At 43.8% G+C, this 19,530-nt stretch overlaps 1 protein-coding gene across 2 annotated transcripts in view; it reads right to left on the reverse strand.

Moving 5' to 3' along the window:
* The window catches only part of TNN (tenascin N), a 122,268-nt gene that overhangs the window by 36,920 nt on the left and 65,818 nt on the right, over positions 1–19,530 (reverse strand). For both annotated transcript variants that reach the window (XM_073593421.1, XM_073593420.1), the window contains exons 7-8: positions 17,081–17,170; positions 1,518–1,781 (exon numbers count right to left, since the gene is read on the reverse strand). In XM_073593421.1, coding sequence (XP_073449522.1) covers positions 1,518–1,781; positions 17,081–17,170 — 354 coding nt within the window. The remainder of the gene's footprint in view (positions 1–1,517; positions 1,782–17,080; positions 17,171–19,530) is intronic.

Below are 19,530 nucleotides of genomic sequence, written 5' to 3' on the forward strand. Positions count from 1 at the left end.
GTACCACATGGATGCAGGGCCATCTTAATAGCATCATGGGCCCCTGGGCAAAGTAATGCTCTGGGGCCTCTACAATGAAGACAACGCAGGTAAACAGACATCAAGTAGGTAGGAGGCAGACAAGCGGAGCTTCCCTTTTTGGGTGGAGCTCCGCATTAACTACATGAACGATCATTCTGTAAAGCAAAGAAACAGTGGGAAAATACTACATACATAAAGTAACAAAGCTGTCCTGTGCATATAATATATTTGCTAGACTGATGCCTCCCCAGCACTCTGACCCCTCTACAACCCAGATATCCCTCCAGCACTGTGACCCCTCTACATCCCAGATATCCCCCCAGCACTCGGACCCCTCTACACCCCAGATATCCCCCCAGCACCCTGACCCCTCTACACCCCAGATATCCCCCAGCACTCTGACCCCTCTACACCCCAGATATCGCCCCAGCACTTTGACCCCACTACACCCCAGATATTCCCCCAGCACTGTGACCCCTCTACACCCCAGATATCCCTCCAGCACCCTGACCCCTCTACACCCCAGATATCCCCCAGCACTCTGACCCCTCTACTCCCTAGATATTCCACCAAGCACTGCTACCATATACCATAAGATACCCCTTGTATTGTGACCTCACTACATCCCTTATACCCCCTACACTGTGGCCTCTCTACATCCCTGATACCTCTAGCACTATAGCCACCTAAGCTACCCCAAACTTTGCTACCCCCTATACACCCTAAATCCACCCTCAGCATTGTTTTCCCCCATACACCCTTGATATCCCCCAGCACTATTATTCCATCCATGTAGTATCCCCTTTTCCAGGGGAGATACAGTGCATGTAAACTTTTGGCTATGTGCCCACCTCCAGCACTGGACTCACCTGTACCAATCAAGCAGGCAGAAGGAAGGGTGGAAGAGGGAGCATCCCTCCGGGCATTCATTTGGTGCAAACAGTGCTGGACAGCTGTGCTCACCATGACACCATCCACAATGCTACTTCCGCAGGTGGGCTCTCAGTGCTGCCGACTCAGCAGCTCCCACTCCAGCTCCTACCCCGCAGCCTTCGAGTCCCAAGCATTCAAGCTGCATAGGGCGGTGTCAGAGAATCACTGGTGCTCCGGCCCTGCCCCTCCCTGCTGGCTGTGAATTGTTCTGCACAGCGCACCGCTGCCAGCCTGCCACCCCTGTGTATCCATCGCTCTCAGTGCCTTCATGGGGCCCCAAATTTTGGCTCAATGACCAGCTTCTTTGGGGAAAGTGCAGGGGCCCCAGTGCAGCTGAGGCCCCTGGGCATTGCCCAGGTGTGCCCACTCATTAAGATAGCCCTGCATGGATGAAGAGATAAATGCTAGATAATTTATGAAATACCCCTTACCAATTGCAACTCTCTGACTATATATCAGCAGGTGGTCTTTTTTTCTATTGGGTGATACAACATTGGCTGATATATAAGATGAAGCATAGAGTTCAATGACTATGTTGCACTTGAATTTGTAATAAAACCCACCTGTCACAGCTGTTACAGATGCCCTCCTGCTCCGCTTGCTGCCCTTCTCTGCCCATACATGGAAGATGTATTCCATGCCTGGAGTAAGGCCGGTCAATGAAGTGGTGGTCTTATCCTTGCCCACGGTCACCTCCTCACTGTGCCCATCAAGTCCAGAATATGTCAATATATATTTGTCTATCTGTGCGCGCGCTGCCTCCCAGGATAAGGTAGCAGTGTCCTCTCCCACATCTGTTGCCTTTAAGTTTTTGGGACCATCAATTCCTGAAAACCATTGTATATATAGTCAGACAATCAAATAGAACACAAAAAGATTACATTTAATATAACATTTTCTCATTATGTATTTATAGATCTTCAAGGAGTATTTCAGTTTTGTTGAGAAAAAAAAAACAAAAACATTCTCCTCTGTACATTGCAAGGATTTTAACAAACATTGCTGCCAATTCTTACCTGTTTTTGCTCTGATGAAAAAGCTGTTTGCTCCACTTTGTGTCCTTGGATATTGATTCTGAATGGGAGTGACTAATTCATTTTAATCAGCTGGTGTACTTTTCAAGTTCTAATGAGAAATGTTGCAGTGTCTGCATCCTTTTATAAATGATTAACCCTTGGGGAGTATCTCACCAAAAAATTACAGAGAATGTGTGTATAGTCACCCTAAGATGACAGTGTTTCCCTCACCAGACCAGTAGCTAGTCCGTAAATGTGAGGTCTAAATGAAAGCACCAAATCAAATTCTAACCCCTGCGCAATAAGCTTGAGAAGCAAGAGTTGGGTTGTGATTGGCAGTAATTGTTATTGCAGTGTTTTAGCACTTCCAGCACATTACAACAGCAGTTAATGTTATCATCCATACATATCCATGGCTATAGATCAAGACAATCACTTCCACATCTCTCCCTGTTTTAGATAAGTTAGCTTTTATGCCTTCTGTCTTGTATCACTTACTGCAAGCTGCCACTTTATTTTCAAACAAATTACCCAAAGTGCCATAAAAATGGTGCGTCGTATTCTGCAACTCATCAATAGCCGTACAATACCCAGAGCTGTCACTTGTACATGATTTGCACAGACCTGTTAGGAATTTTGCCTGAGAAGGTTTGTCTGAGATAGTAGTCATTTCTTTAATACATAACTAAAGATAAAATGAAATCTGCTGTGATAAAAAAAAGCTATTGTAATATTCACAAATCACAAATGAAAAAGCAGCCGCGGGCAATGGCCGTGGGGAATATTTTCTATGCTTCCTCACAGTTGAATGATCTGACTGTTCAGGATCATGGGAAAATTATATAAAGCTCTAATTGTGGTACATTGCGCGGACATTCTGATTTTAGAACAATGGCAATGCTTTCAGGACAGGATTCGCTGTTTGCATAAAGTGGATGTAAATCCAATTATTAAAATCTCATAACAGCTTTAACCTGTTAATGCCATTTTAAAAAAAGTAATTTTCAATATTTTTTTGTGCACAGAACAAAGAATGATGCAGCAAAAATAAAATATGGTCATAACAGAGAAACTTCAAACATCATAACCAGAATACTTTGCAGGGAGTTGTCCACGGTTAGCCCGTAATGGACGGTGGACCCCAACTTCCCCTGGGGGGGAATCACCATCAGAGTCTTTGTTTTCCACATGGCAAAACAGCTTCAAGCTGTTGGGAGACAATAGTGTCAGCACTACTCCCCTTGCTCAATCTGGGAGCCGAGTCCTCAGAAGAGTCAAGTTAGCAGGACCTGCAGGGGCTTCTGGACTGTCCACAGGCACTGTAATGGGGATTTCTTCTTCAAGATCTGCAAGGGCCAGAAGCTCAAGTACGAGAGTAGACTGGTACTCTTCAGTGGGCACTTCTTGTACTGGTGGAACATTTATGGAGTCTTGTTCTATCTCCAGCAGGCTTGACAAATAAATCACCACTCAGCACGGGTTGCAGCAGGTTTTGGTGGAGTTGCCTCTTAATAGGGTTAGGACCCCCTAAAACCACAAATTACACTGGGGTTGGAGGAAACGGGTCTCAACCCGATAGGGTGTGCGCTCCCACGTGGGATCCAGTTTGCCTCCTTTTTTGCATTTAATGTTCCTTACCAACACCCAGTCCAAATGTTGGATATGGTCCTCAAATGTTTTTGGTGAATTATATCATCAAGGTAGACTAAAGCCGCATACACACGGGCGGACTTTTCGACCAGACTGGTCCGACAGACTTTCCGACGGACTTTCAACTGACTTTTGACGGACTTCCGATGGACTTTTTAATGAACAGACTTGCCTACACATGATCACACCAAAGTCCAAAGGATTCGTACGTGATGACGTACACTCGCCTAAAGCATGTCAAACCCGGCAGCTTGAGTTCTAATTAGACTCTGCCTAATCCAAGATGGCCGCTAGAGCTACATGGGGCAACAGCTTCCAATCGGACAGCTGTCTCCCTATGACTGAAAGGGAGTGATAGATGAACCAAGTTCCTAACAAATTCCTTCCCCTTCTGCACTCATGCTTCGGTCAAGCAACACCTGCAGTGGGGAGTACAGAATGCACCTGCCTACAATCGCTCACATGAAAATCCTGGGATCTCATGCACTGCAGTTAAACACCCATTATGCATATATATATATTCAAGAGTACTATCCAGCAGTTTAAAAATTGTTAAAGAATATTAATGTTTTCTTTAGTTTTGGATACAATTGGTTATCATTAGGACCCCTGTCAGTTGTTTTCCTTTTTGTGTTCCCTTGGAGAGATTTCCTTTCACTTGCTGTCCCAGAGACACAGCAGGAAGTTAGAAGAAAGCAACGTCTTATCCTCCCTTAGACAGTTTTAAGTAAAACATGTTTACCCAATAGAAGATTACCCCTCACCTCCTGTTCCTGTGGCAACTCAAAGGTTTTGGAATTTCCATCACTAACTGTACCAGAGACAAAGGTCACGAGGACCATCAGAGAGGGTGAAGGTCACAAGGACCAATGGAAAGGCTGAAGATCACGAGGACCAATAAAGAGCAATAAAGAGGGTGAATCCTCCCAGTGGGGACATAGACAGCAAAAAAAAAAAAAATCTTATAGGCAAACTAACTTCTCACCTTTCTTTTCAAAAGTTAAAAAAAATATGGGGTTTTAAAGACACGTTAATAATACAAACCATTGCAATTTTTTTTATGTAACCATATCACCCATTTAAATTTTAGAGCATTTACTACTTTTGACCAAGTGCATATTTTTATTCCACTCAATAAAGTTTTTATCACTGTCCAGGCACATTACAGAGCCTCAGAAATATGAGTACATGACCCCATTACATTTATTATAACGTGCTGGTTCACTTAAATATCCTGTTGAGACCCCTTGAAAAGATTATTATAAATAGACAGATGGCACTATTTGCCCTGTTACATGAGGACTTTGATGACAATTTTGTAAGACTACATTATTTTGTATTGTGTTGCTTGACTCAGTTTACATGATATCTTTCTCTTACTACTACTTATAAAAAAAATTATGAAAGACATAAAATAAATAGTTCCAATGTTACAAAACTGCATCAACTGTCCCTGACTTCCAGTTTTTGTAAATGGTCTACAGATACTATATTTACATCTACAGGGGCCACATAATGTAATTTTGTAAAAATGAAAATCTTTCACAAACAAAGCTGGGTGTCTGGATAGATAATCTTTAGTTAGTTTACATATTAAAAAGGGTAAATCCATTTTCATTGAAAAAAAATAGCAAATGAAAAAAAAATTGAATTAACATTGGGTATATAAGTCATGTTGTAATTGAATGTTAAAAAAATTCCCTTTCCCTTTCAAGCAGCGCTGTAATTTTCAGTAAAATTCAATGCAATATGTTAACCTGGAGGTATTCTGTACACACTTGTGTACAGAACACCCCCAGAAATGAAATTTCCTGCTTGGGTGAAGAACTCTGCACAAAGATAGTCTAATGTCAAGTTTTAGGCATCGTCTACAACAGAAATGTCATTTTTGGTGAGATACTACGGTTAACCACTGCTACATGAAGACACTGCAACTTTTCTCATCAGAACATAAAAAGTGCACCAGCTGATTAAAATGAATTAGTCATTCCTATTCAGAGACAGTATCCAAAAGACGCAATGGGAGTGATTTACTAAAACTGGAGCACTCATAATCTGGATCAGCTGTGCATGGTAGCCAATCAGCTTCTAACTTCAGCTTGTTCAATTAAAGTAATTGTAAAGTTTCGTTTTTTTCCTATAAAAATAATAAACATGTCATACTTACCTGCTCTGTTGCAGTGGATTTGCACAGAGCAGCCCGGATCCTCCTCTTCTCGGGTCCCTCTTCTGTGATCCTGGCCCCACCCTTCTGTTCAGTGCCCCCACAGCATTCAGACATGGAGCCCCGACCAGGCCCCCCCTCTCCCCTGATTGGCTAGCTGACTTTGATTGACAGCAGCGGGAGCCAATGGCGCTGCTGTGTCTCAGCCAATCAACAAGGAGGATCTCAGATGACTGAGATACTCGTGGACATCACTGGACAGAGAGGGACCTCAGGTAAGTATTAGGGGGGCTGAGGGTGGCTGCTGCACACAGAAAGCTTTTTATCTTAATGCATAGAATGCATTAAGATAAAAAAACCTTCTGCCTTTTTAACCCCTTTAAGCTTTGACAATAAAACTTGGATCACTGGTTGGTCTCTATGCAGAGATCTATGCACCAGATTTTGCACTTTTCTAGTTTTAGTAAATCTCCCAAAGTGGGGCAAACTGCTTTTTTTCAGAGCAGAAATAGGTAGGAATCTGCACCAAAGTTTGTAAAAATCCCTGAAATGTGCATTTGTCACCCACAGGAGAGTGTTTTTCTCCACAAAAATGGATATAATCACCTTCCAAATTCGCTGTACTCGGTGGTGCCCTTTGTCTTACTCATTATTGTATTGTGTAGTGACGTAGGGGGTCAATGGCAGGAACTACAGTAGAACCACAGTAACAGTGCAGCAGGGGACAAGGGGGGGTAGATGCTGTACAATTCCTCTTCATTAAATCTGTTTATCGTGCGGGCACTGGTAAAGATAACTATTGACCCTATTCTTTATAGGTTGATCTTTACTGTAAAGTTTCATTTTTGTGATAGGGTTGCATAAAATTATTTAGTATGCAATAAATTAAATAACTAAATATAGACAGAATAGGCAATGTATATATTAGTTAGAGGATTCGGGGCTGTGATGGCTATAAAATCCCAATTAAAAATCATAAAGTTACTATAAAAGGCCTTTGCCTGTTTTTTATGAAAGTGATTCAAATGATTATATGCTACTGCAGTATTCCATTCATTATCCTTATAGTCCCTTTAACTCCTTTCCACAGCTCTTTCTTTCTTATGATATAAAATATGTACATTAGTTCAGCGCTGTAATCATTAATTCATCATTAAATGCTTTTTCTAATGTGAGCAGTATAAGTATCTGAATTTAACCTAGTATCGATCAGGGGCGGGTCCAGGGCAAGTTCGACATCAGACTGAGGCATCTAGTGGCAAAAAAAAGTACTATGGGGGAAATCTTTAAATCGAAGTTACAGTGGTTCTAAAGGCAGAAGGTTTTCTTTACCTTCATGTATATGAAGATGAAAAACATCTGTGTGCAGCCCCCCCAATCCTTACCTGAGCCCCCTCCAAGCCAGCGATGTTCACGGTAGACCTGCTTGTATGGGGACTCTCCCTCCTCATTGGCTGAGACAGCAGCAGGAGCCCGTTGGCTCCCACTGCTGTCAATTACAGCCAGTTAGCCAATGTGGAGAGATTGCGGTGGGGCCGAGCCACGGCTCTATGTGTCTCATAGGCGCATATATAGAAGCGGCTCAGGAATTTTTTTATTTTTTTTTTTTAAGTTTTAAAAACACTTTAAATATAGCTAGTTTAGTTATTTGATTTTTTAAATGGGCTATTAGCTTTTATCTTCTTATTTTTGGCTGGAGTTCTGCTTTAATCATTCTGAATGGGGATAATAGGTTGGTGGTGTGACCTAGTCCATTATTTGGGTATAATGTCATGTAGTAGGGACATGACCAGGTTAATGAAAAAGGATAGAGATAGAGGAGGCTGATGCAGGTCTGGAGATTGGTCCTGTATGTTACAGTGTGATCACATTCAGTTGTCGATAGCATATCTGCACTTGACACAGAAGTACTCAAAATATTGAGGTTAATGTTCAATTAAAAAAAGGTTTAGATTAGGGGTCTCCAAACTTTTTCATATGAGGGCCACATTATATATTTTACAACTATTCATGGGCCAAATAATATCAGTTTTATAAATGAGAGAAACAAATTTAAATTCAAAAAATGAGTTTTACTTTGAGTTTTTTGTAATAAGCATGATATGATGGAAGAACAGAAAAAACAAAGCAAAGAAAATCCAAATAAACATGGGTTCCCAACAGTGTCCCCCCTTACATCAGAGTTCCCGGTAAGTCCCTTCTTACATCAGTGTCTCCATCTGATTCCCTCTTACATCAGAAGGCCAGATAAAATCTAGAAGCAGGCAAGATTTGGCTCATGGTCTGTTGTTTGGAGACCCCTGGTTTAAAGGACCAAGTCTTCTAATTTCAAGGACACTAATGCCCCGTACACACGATCGGACATTCCGACAACAAAATCCATGGATTTATTTCCGACGGATGTTGGCTCAAACTTGTCTTGCATACACACGGTCACACAAATCTTGTCAGAAATTCCGAACGTCAAGAACGCGGTGACGTACAACACGTACGACGAGCTGAGAAAAATGAAGTTCGAGCATGCGTGGAACTTTGTGCGTCGGAATTGTGTACACACAATCGGAATTTACGACAACGAATTTTGTTGTCGGTAAATTTGAGATCCAGATCTCCAATTTTGTGTGACGGAGATTCCGATGGAGCCTACACACGGTCGGAATTTCCGACAACAAGCTCCCATCGAACATTTTCTGTCGGAAAATCCGACCGTGTGTACGAGCATAAGCCTTATACAGTAGCAAATGCCAGATTTGCTGGATGACAGCTTGGGTTTTTTTACAATACACAATTGAATATATGTTTGTTATATTATGCACAGTTTATTGTGCTTTTTTCTATTTTTGTTCATTGGATGTACTTTGCATCCTTTATCATAAACCAGCATGTAAACCAACCCGTAATGATTGCAAGCACCCTTTTGCATCTTTCTTCCTACATTAAATCACTTGTTTTATTATGCACCAGTTTTCTTAATTAATTTAATTAGTACAAGTATATTTACATAGCTGACTACAGTGTATAAAAAAAACTTATTAGTCTTATTTAGTGGCTTGGGCAAAGTCAGCCTTTACTGGAAGCCGACACAATTTCTTCACCTAGGGAGTTAAAAGATGCATAATTCAAAGATTTATAGAGAGGAGCCAAAGCCTGAGATGGGAAAACACAAATAATGAAATTGTACAAGACTGCAGCATTGGTGATGCTTATCTGACTGATATACAAGGCAGAGGTTGCTCCTGATATATACGCTACGGTGCCCATGAGTTCTTGTGTGCTCGGGAAGAGATATTGTAAATATGGCATTTTCATAAGGCGCTCGCTGAGTAAATAGTATTGTTTAATGAAGAATCACACACAAGCTGAAAACCATCGCTCTCAACAGCTTCAATCTAAATATACACGCAAGGAGATAGAGAAGTGTATGTCAGTGGAACAGCTGTGCTGTAATCTGTACATGACGGGATATAAGAGCTGTATTAACATTGTGTGACATCCTCATGTAATATTCATTGATGAAATTTGCTCAGAGTGTACGATAGGTCATAAAATAAATATCCATCCAGTGTATCCACTGAGCGGGTGAGTCAGTGCGCCTGATTTGGAAGGTGGAAGCTGTTCACGTTGAACTTTTTACGACAGCACTGGTTCTAATGTTCCACCAAAATAGGTGCTGGCTGGCGTTCCACTTTAAATCTATCCTACAGCTGTAGTTTTGCTTCTTTTTTTATGAAAGCAAAATGAAAATATAAAATATCAAAACTCCCATATTAAGGAATAAAAGTGGAACAGTGGTAGACGACAGCCCACTCCCTCCATCCTCCTCCATGTCCACTAACCAAATAAACACAATAGGGGTGGGATATTGCATCCTGATTGATGGAGGCTTCACCTCCCTCTTATTCTAAGACACAGGCTTGAGAGGCGTGACACAACCTGTGACTGGAAGAAGTCTATCCACACTATGTTACTGCCAAAAAATAATAAAGATTTAATTTCAAATATATACTTGATCATTTAACACTGTTTATTGATATTAATTATTTATTTTTACTGTTTATTTCAAAAGCTGTTTTTTTTTTTTTGAACTTGTGACCAGTATCAGAGGACTAGAAGCTCTTCCTGCTTATGCTTCCCTACAGACAGGTTGGGAAAGAGTTAGGAAATGTGATAGCTGTGACAGCATTATCCAATCATGTGCAAACTAAAATGCATTTTATTTTTTTTCCCTTGCACGTGATTGAGAATTCCTTGCAAAGTGAAGCTTTACCTCATTTATTTAAGCTCTGGAGCAAATGCTCTTGCAGCGTGCAACTGCACTTTGCAAAGAGCACTGTCTATTCGCCTTTAGTAAATCAATCCTTAGGAGTTCACTTCTCCTTGCAAAGCCTTCCTGTCTTCTTGTAGTAAACAAATTGTAGGAGACAGAAAAAGAAATTGAAATTAAGGCATTGCGCCCTTAGGCCACTCCTCCATGTAGATGATGGCTCTCGGCATAGTATGACTTGATCCACAACCAGTGTCGGATTGTGGTTTTTTGTTTGTGAGGGTTGGTAAACAACCCCTCGTGGCACCTCAAAGACCCCCACCCCCCACTCGCCCGCTGTCTGCCGGTCAGTCCACTTACCCCATCTAGGCGGCGAGGAGCGGCGGGGATCAGGCAGTGGCAAACATTAAGGAATGGCGGGGAGCGGGGCATCAGTGGACATCAGGCTGCAGCAGGCATCGGGGCATTGGGTAGCGGCTCCTGTGTCTTCTCCTCTCACCTCCTCCTCGCTTCCGCTGTGTGTCTCCTCCCCTCCTCCTAGGCATCCAATAGAATCGCCTGTCTTTTCAGCCAATCGGGTGACAGGTATCAGACCCGCTTCCCAATTGGCCGGGAGGAGGATCAGTGTTGCAACAATGAATATAATGAAATCCCTCTGGCTCTGAAAAGGTGCTTCAAAAAAACACCCCCACCACTGTAATTCAGGTGCCTGGCGTTCTGAAAGGGACTGGATGCATGAATGGGGGGTGGCGGCGGCGATGGATAAAGCATCGCATAGCCGCATCGCTAGAGGGTGGAGGGGTGGAGGCCACGAATAGAGGGGGCGGCGCTTGGGCGCCCCTAATGGACGGGCCGCCTCTGTCCACAACACACTTGCAGCATGCAACGTAAGAGGGTGCTGAGCATTTTTCTGATGTGTTATACCTACCTAAACTCAGAAGATCTTTTCTGTGTGGTCTGCCTAGTGCCACATAGCCTCACCTTCCAAATTTTCACAGCCGGCTAACAGGACCCCTGTGATTGCATGTTGCATTCTTTGTTCATTACAACAAAAGACCCTTCTACCTAGCCACGTTGATGGATCTGCACCCTAGAAATCCTAAGCCACTTAAAGGCCATGCAAAGCTTAACATCAGCCTTTTTTTTTTTTTTTGCCTAGAGTTGAATGGGTTAAAACCATTGTGAAATTTTGATTGCCATCGGTGATCTCAATGGAGAAATTCCCCAAACTGTCTATTTGACAGTGGCAAAAGAGAAAGCAATGTTGCTTTCACAGACAGCAATTACAATTTTAGTAGGATGGGGAAGAGTTAGTACGTTTGTCAGAGTTTTGTTTGTTGCTGTCTTTTTTACCCACTCGGAAGATTACTTTCTATTTCCTATTCAGTTGATGGATGTCAGACAGAACAGGAAAATTGCCCCCAGGAGTTCCTTGACAGCAGTGAAAGCCTGACAGAGGTCAGAATCTATTCAAATTTGGGAAAAAAAAGTGGGGGTGGACATGAAAGCTGAACAAAAAATTAAAAAAACAGGTAATACAAATATATATTCTTTCCAAAATGCATTTTTTTTTTAATCCAAGAAAAAACTTTTATTGGTTACATCCAGCCCAGATGAACATATCCAACCACATATACTGTACATTATACAAAAACAAAGCAGAATTGCATCAACAGTGCCTACCAATTTTTAACATTGAAAATCAGTCAACACAATTCTATAGGACAGCAGACATAACAGAGATACACAACTTCAACAGCGTCATTCCCAGGTTGAGTTCAAACTATACGTTTAGCCCATATTAAGACCCAGTAGCCTATCCATGATTAGATCCGCCGCAGCAAGACCAGGGACATCTAACCACGGGTCCCAAAGTTCCTCATATTTTCGTGAGCACCCCCAATGCTGGTAGACGGGCTTCTCCATGCGCATATTGTTTCCCACTGCAACCTCCCACTCTTGGACTGTAGGGGGAGTCTCCAATTTCCAGTGCAGCATTATCATTTTGCAACCTAAAAATAAGGTCCTAGTAACAGCCTCTCTAGTATGATTTTCCCATTCAAACTCATCTAATATATTAAGCAAACAAGATTTAGGGTCCAGAGAAAGTGACACCTTAAATACACTGTTCAGGGTGTCCACCACACCTCTCCAATATAGGTGCAGTTTGGGGCACCTACACAATAGATTAATTAGATCGCTGTGGTCTCGCCTACACCTAGTGCACATTGGCGTGGGCAGCAGTCTCATAATGTGCAATCTATGAGGGGTATACTACACTCTCAAAAGAATATGCAGCTGCGTCAATTTCTGGGTTACATTCAAGGCGTATGTGGTCACAGCCTGCAGAGCCTCCTCCCACTGATCCCCATCTAATGGACCAGGATCCCCCTCCCACTTAGCCTTTACTCTTAGGGGATGTTTGTGTAGATACAGCTGAAGCAACATAGCATAACTTCAGGATATAAAACCCTTGGAGGTTACTGCTTCCTTAATCAGGGTGAATAGGGGTACTGAGGATATGGACCAATCAGAAGTTCTACTCTGGGTCACTATTGCATGCCGTAATTGCATGTAGTAGAAATGCATAGAGGGTGAGAGATCAAATGCCTTTCGTAAAGCGGCAAAAGTGAGCAGTTTGCCATTATGAAAGATTTGCTTCAAATATACAATACCGTGCTTCTTCCACAGGGCCCCATGCTGTAATTTGGCTAACTCAAGATAGGTATTATTCTACCAAATGGGGCTAAATTCTGTAATACCTGTCGCTCCCTGAAGGTATTTGACTTTATCCCACACTTTCTGCATTAAATTATAAGTTGGAAAAGTTTTATGAGGTTTCCCAAAAGCCTGTGCTTCAAGGGCTGTCGGAATAGAGCTCCCTCCCACCGTATGGAGCACAACATTCCCAGAAGAGCTGCGCTCAGCATCTATACGCATAGTGCCTATCAGGTGTTGCAGTTGTGAGGCCAAGTAATATAACCACGGATTCGGCAATGCAAGACCACCGTCATCCTTGGGCCGTTGCAGCTGTTCTAGTTTTATTCTAGGGGGCCGGTTTTTCCACAGTAATGTGCGAAATATGGTATTCACATTTCTAAAGGTCTTTAAAGGGATACCACCGAGGTATTGTGAAGAAAGTACCGTAGTTGGGGCATAAGGATTACTTTAATGAGATTGTCGAAAGCTTAGTAGCAGCGGGGATATATTAAGTTGGCTATAATCCCTGATACTTGGTGTCACCCAAATCCCTAGGTATTTAAAGGAGGTAGCATGTGGTATATCATATATTATATCGCCAGTCCTCACTTCTCTGCCATCAATAAGCATTAGTGCAGATTAGGACCAATTTATCTTAAACCCTGAATACTTTTTGTAATGGTGACCATAGTCTCTTTCAGTGAGGCGTCTGTATCCCCTAGTAAAATAGTTCCTGCCTATCTCCATAGCAGAATCCAGTAATACCAGGATTATCCCTGATTTGAATAGCCAATGGTTCTATGGTCAGAGCAAACAGCAGGGGCGACAAAGGACACCCCTGCCGAGTGCCCCTCCCTCAAAGTAAAAGTGTGAGACAATCTACCTGACTCCCTAATAGCGGCCTGAGGGTGACAATACAGTAAGCGTGCCCATGAAATATAGACCTCCCCGAAGCCAAATTTCCTAAGAACCTCCCAGAAATATTTCCATTCAATGATATCAAAGGCTTTCATAGCATCCAGAGAAAGCAATGCCCTGTGACCAACCTTGTCTGCCAATGATGGCATATTGAGAAAAAGCCTCCTCAAATTGATTGCAGTGGATTTATTACGCATAAACTTGGCCTGGTCAGAGTTTACGATGGACGTAAAAAGGGCTAGTACCTTAGCCACGGACAGTGGGCCAAAAACCAGATTAGCAACCAATGCAGAACAACGGTGCCAACAATTGCATCCAGGCCTGCAGTAAGACTCAAATAATCCAGGTAGGTATCAAAACAGTAAGTAAGAAAGAACAGAAGGAAAAAAAATAACAAAAAATTCCCCTCCGCCAACAGCACAGTTTGGAAGGCATTGAAGCAACAGAAAATTAAGCAGTTGATCTGCCGTTTCATCCTAAAGTTGCATTGGAGTTTCTAGCTCTAGTAGAAATATTATGTCCCCCAGCAAAACAGAAAAGTACTTTGAGAGTGTGCAAATAGGCCAGGAAAACACACCAGATGGTTGTAAACCAGTTAAGCATGGACTGCAGGATTTCATACGGGTCATTCGCCAGCCTCCTCATCTCGGCGGTGTTGCAGAGCTTACTCAACATGGTCCAACCATGCAGAGGCCTCCTTGGCCGATTCATAAAAGTGTGCCTGCCCGCCAGCTGTAACACGCAGTTTTGCAGGATATAACAAAGCATAAGTAAGTTGCACTTTACGCAGGCATTTCTTGACCTCTGCAAACTTAGCATGGCTCCTCTGCACTTCCGCAGAGAAGTCAGGATAAAAAGATACTTTAACCATTATAACTAACCATTATATTGAATGGTAGCACGCTCCCATGCACATCTCAAAATCGCCTCTCGGTCACGATAGTGGAAAAGTTGAGCCTATATTGGTCTTAGGGGGGTCCCCGGAGGAGGTGGTCGGCCTGAAGTGCGAAGAGCTCTTTCAACAGTAAAAAAAAGGTGAGGAAACGTCCTTACCGAACACTTCTACCAGCCAGCTTTCTACAAAAGTGGTTGAATCTCTGCCCTCTGTTTTTTCCGCCAGCCCCACAATGCGGACATTATTCCGTCGCAGATGGTTCTCCATGTCTTCTGCCCTGTTATTAGTGTCCTGTGCCAGCTGGTGAGCCTCCCGGGCCTCCTTAGCCACAGGCGGCAGCTTGTCTTCAAGATCGCTGACTCTACTGTCCACTGCAGTTGTCCTCTCCCGGATCTTTTGGAGGTCTTGACGCAGCAGCGACACCTCCTCCCGCAGACCCCAAATTGATCTTTTAATGTGTTGACCGATGCCGTGCACATATGTACTGCATGCAGTATTTCTGCCAGAGTAGGCTGTTCTAGTTCATCTTGTACAGTGTCACCAAGCATGGGAACAGGCATCTGCATCCCCAGGGCTGCTAAACAGATCTTCTGCATCCTGTCCCCTCCCTGCTTGTACGTGCTAATCTGTAAGCCCATCCTTCTCCATATCCTCCCAACGATCTGCCTCAGCATTCCCTGCTAGCTTCTGTGTGTAATAGAGCATGTTTCTCTGGTCCTTACCCTGGTTCTTCTGGGTCTTCTTAGTACTGGTATCCTTGAGCTTCTCTGCAGCTCATGGAGTATGCTGGGCCAGGGCCTGGGTGGCGGTGCCATCTTGGGAGTCCAGGCTTGCCAACTCTTCCTGGCCTTTGGGGGTCATACCCCTGGTACAAAGGGCCAGCAGTGGGACCAGGTGAAACAGCGGAGCAGTCACCAGCTGTATAGCTGGCGGGGGAAGATCCCAGAGCAGGATCAATCACAGAGCTGTGAGAGACATGTCCTCTCACATGCCTAGCTTGGCCATGCCCTCTCAAAAATGCATTTTAAATGTAAACTGTAAATGTGTGATATCAGCATCCTGTAATTTTCTGCACAGCACAACCCAGACAAAGAGGGACAGGCAGCAGGCTGATCAAATTATCTTTTGTTGTAGGTATACATGATTAAAGTGAATACTGACAGAAAGGAGCAGAGAGATGACCTCATCAGTGTGCTGCTTTTCCTTCACTGCCCAATCAGCTAGTTGGGGTTGATTGAGCTTGACCAAGCTACACTGCTACAGTACCAAAAGTTTTGGGACACCAGCCTTCACACGCACATGAACTTTAATGGCTTCCCATTCTTAGTCTGTAGGGTTCAATACTGAGTTGGCCCACCCTTTGCAGCTATAACAACTTCAACTCTTCTGGAAAGGCTGTCCACAGGGTTTAGGAGTATGTCTATGGGAACGTTTAACGATTCTTTCAGAAGTGCATTTGTGAGGCCAGGCACTATATTACCAAAAGTATTGGGATGCCTGCCTTGATACACACATGAAACTTTAATGGCATCCCAGTCTTAGTCCGTAGGGTTCAATATTGAGTTGGCCCACCCTTTGCAGCTGTAACAGCTTAAACTCTTCTGGGAAGGCTGTCCACAGGATTTAGGAGTATGTCTATGGGAATGTTTGACAATTCTTTCAGAAGTGCATTTGTGAGGCCAGGCACTGATGTTGGATGAGAAGGCCTGGTTCGCGGTCTCCACTCTAATTCATCCCAAAGGTGTTCTATCGGGTTGAGGTCAGGACTATGTGCCAGCCAGTCAAGTTCCTCCACCCCAAACTCATTCATCAATGTCTTTATAGACCTTGCTTTGTGCACTGGTCCAAATAATTAGGTGGAGGAGGAATTAGGGTGTGGGGCTGTTTTTTGGTATGAAATAGAGCGGAGACTGCGAGCCAGACCTTTTCGTCCACATCAGTGCCTGACCTCACAAATGCACTTCTGGAAGAATGGTCAAAAATTCCCATAGACACACTCCTAAAGCTTGTGGACAGCCTCTCCAGTCATAGCAGCAAAGGGTGGGCCAACTCAATATTGAACCCTACGGACTAAGATTGGGATGCCATTAAAGTTCATGTTCATGTAAAGGCAGGCATCCCAATACTTTTGGTAATATGGTGTATGTGCCTGGATCACAAAACTGGTTGTGCAGATTTTCTTTTTTGTTTTGGATAGAGTAGGGAATGATCAGGGAAGATCCTCCAATGGGGACACCTGTTGCTATGACGCCTCACTAAGATTCTATTCATGTTGGAGAGATTTTTGTACCATTTCCTAATATGTTTCTAGGACAGGAAGTGAGGGGAAATATCCCCAGCAGGACATGGGCAGCAAACATTAACTGGACTATTTGCATTGCCTTTCAAATGTTTTTACAGATAGAACACTTCCTCTGGACGTCTTTCAGCAGTAATTAGCTATTTGGCTGGAGCCGTCCTCTATGGAATATTATAAATACCTGAAAGGGAAGGGAGATTGATTCACTACATTAACATACCTGTCACACCAACAACTGTGGAGGCCTTTCCTTCCCTGGCTCCTCTCACTGCCCGGACATTGATGTCATAGGTTGTGCTTGGCAGTAATCCTGGGGGAGAAAAAACAAGACCAGAAATTATGTTCATCTGTTTTTATAAAGAGTGAGTATGTAGATTTTCCAGATTTGCTATTAAATTAACTGCCACGTAGAAAATGGCATAAGATGGCACACAGAAAGCAGATTTTTACAATTACAGTTTTTTTATGTGTCATAAGCAATACAGTGTTTATCACAGAAGCTATAATGTCTCAGCATCAGTCCATTGCGAATAATGCCTGTAATGTGTCTAAAATGTATATTTCCTATGAGCATTTGCTCCATCAAGTGGCCATAATGAGGTATTTTCCTGAAATACCGCAATCAGGAAAATGCTGAATTATGGGCTATAGATGAAGTTGACGATCATAGGAAATACAAATATTAGACACATTACAGGGATTATTCACAACAGTTGTGTGAATGCTGAGAGATCTGCACAGGTATTTATTTATAAATAGACACTATTGTTAAAAAAAGAATATACATATATTATTATTATATTATGATACAGGATTTATATGATGTAGCATCAACAGGTTACAATATAAAAAAGGAGATAATACAGTTACAATACAATAAAATACAAGAGGGTTAAGAGGGCCCTACTTGTAGGAGCTTACAATCTAATAGGGTGTGGCAAGTGGTACAAAAGGTAATAACTGTGGGAGATGAGCTGATGGAAGTGATAAAAGATTAGGTGGAGGGGTGATAGGCTTCCCTGAAGAGATGATTTTTCAGGGATCACCTAAAGGCAGCCAGAGTAGGGATAGCCAGACAGATTGAGGTAGAGAGTTCCAGAGGATGGAACTGGCTCTAGAGATGAGCAAGGGAGGAGGAGACAAGGGAGCTTGAGAGCAAGAGGTATTGAGAGCAGCGGATATATACACACATTAATGTGCAAAAGTTTTAGGCATGCGTGAAAAAATGCTGTGAATTTGGAATGCTGAAAGAAACCGTCTTCCACAACCTCACCTTAGTAGCAGAGTTTGGCCGTTCCTCACCCAATATGAAGCCTCTGTTTCAGTCATTGCACTATGTTTCAATCAGTACATTTAATTGATGATCATTAGCACCTTCTTGGTATAGTTGGTTAATCATACACAGTGGCATCGCTATGGGGGAGTGGGGGGTGCGGACCACACCCAGGTGACACCTGTCAGAGGGTAACAACAGGCCCGGGCACCGCATTGAGAGGGGCTCCCTCCTCTTCCTCCTTCCTTCCTAGGATCTATGTTATATCTCCTCAGCTCCAAGCAATGTGCGGGGGGAGGCAGTGAGGCAGAGACAGTCAGGGTGCCCGGGGTTCGACTGTCTCACACACCCCCACAAACCACAATCTCATCTCTATGGGTGCATGCCTTTATTTCCCCGCTGGCTGCACTCACTTCAGACCGAACTATAGCCTCCTCCTCGGCTCTGACGTTTCAAGTAAACCGGCCGGGAGGAAGAGCCGGGGAGGAGGAGGGGGACACCGCTCTGCAGCATCTGCTCGGAGCTAAGGTAAGTAATACCAGGAGTCTTGCAGAGGAGGGGGACATGGTGATTATGAAGTTGGGGGGGCATGGGCAGGTAACAAGCACCCTCTAGCACCCTTTAGCACATATCCTCTAACCTCCACCCCCTCAAATCAAATATCCTATCCTGGCTCCATCCACCATCCTAGCACCATCCATTCCCCCGATCCCATCCTGGCTCCATTCACCACCCCGATCCTATTCCGGTTCCATCCACAACCCAATCCCATCCCAACTCCATCTATTCCCCCGATCCCATCCCAGCTCCATCCATTCCCTCGATTCTATTCCAGCTCCATCCATTCCCCCGATCCCATCCCAGCTCCATCTATTCCCCCGATCTCATCCCAGCTCCATCTATTTCCCTGATCCCATCCCGGCTCCATCCACCACCCTGATCTCATCCTGGGTCCTTCCATTTCCCCGATCCCATCCTGACTCCATCCACCACCCCGATCCCATCCTGGCTCCATCCACTACCCCTATCCCATCCTGGCTCCTTCCATTCCCCTGATCCCATCCCGGCTCCATCCACCACCCCGATCCCATCCCAACTCCATCTATTCCTCGATCCCATCCCGGGTCCAACCATTCCCCTGATCTCATTCCATCTCCATCCATTCCCCCGATCCCATCCCAGCTCCATCCATTCCCCCGATCCCATCCCAGCTCCATCCATTCCCCCGATCCCATACCAGCTCCATCCATTCCCCCAATCCCATCCCGGCTCCATCCACCACCCCAATCCCATTCTGGCTCCATCCAGTCCCCCGATCCAATCCTGGCTGCATCCATCACCCCACATCCCATCCAGTCTCCATCCGCTGTGGTAGGCTAAGGGGGGGAGCTGACCTG

The sequence above is a fragment of the Aquarana catesbeiana genome, linkage group LG07 (assembly GCF_042186555.1).
Source record: "Aquarana catesbeiana isolate 2022-GZ linkage group LG07, ASM4218655v1, whole genome shotgun sequence".
NCBI lineage: Eukaryota > Metazoa > Chordata > Amphibia > Anura > Ranidae > Aquarana > Aquarana catesbeiana.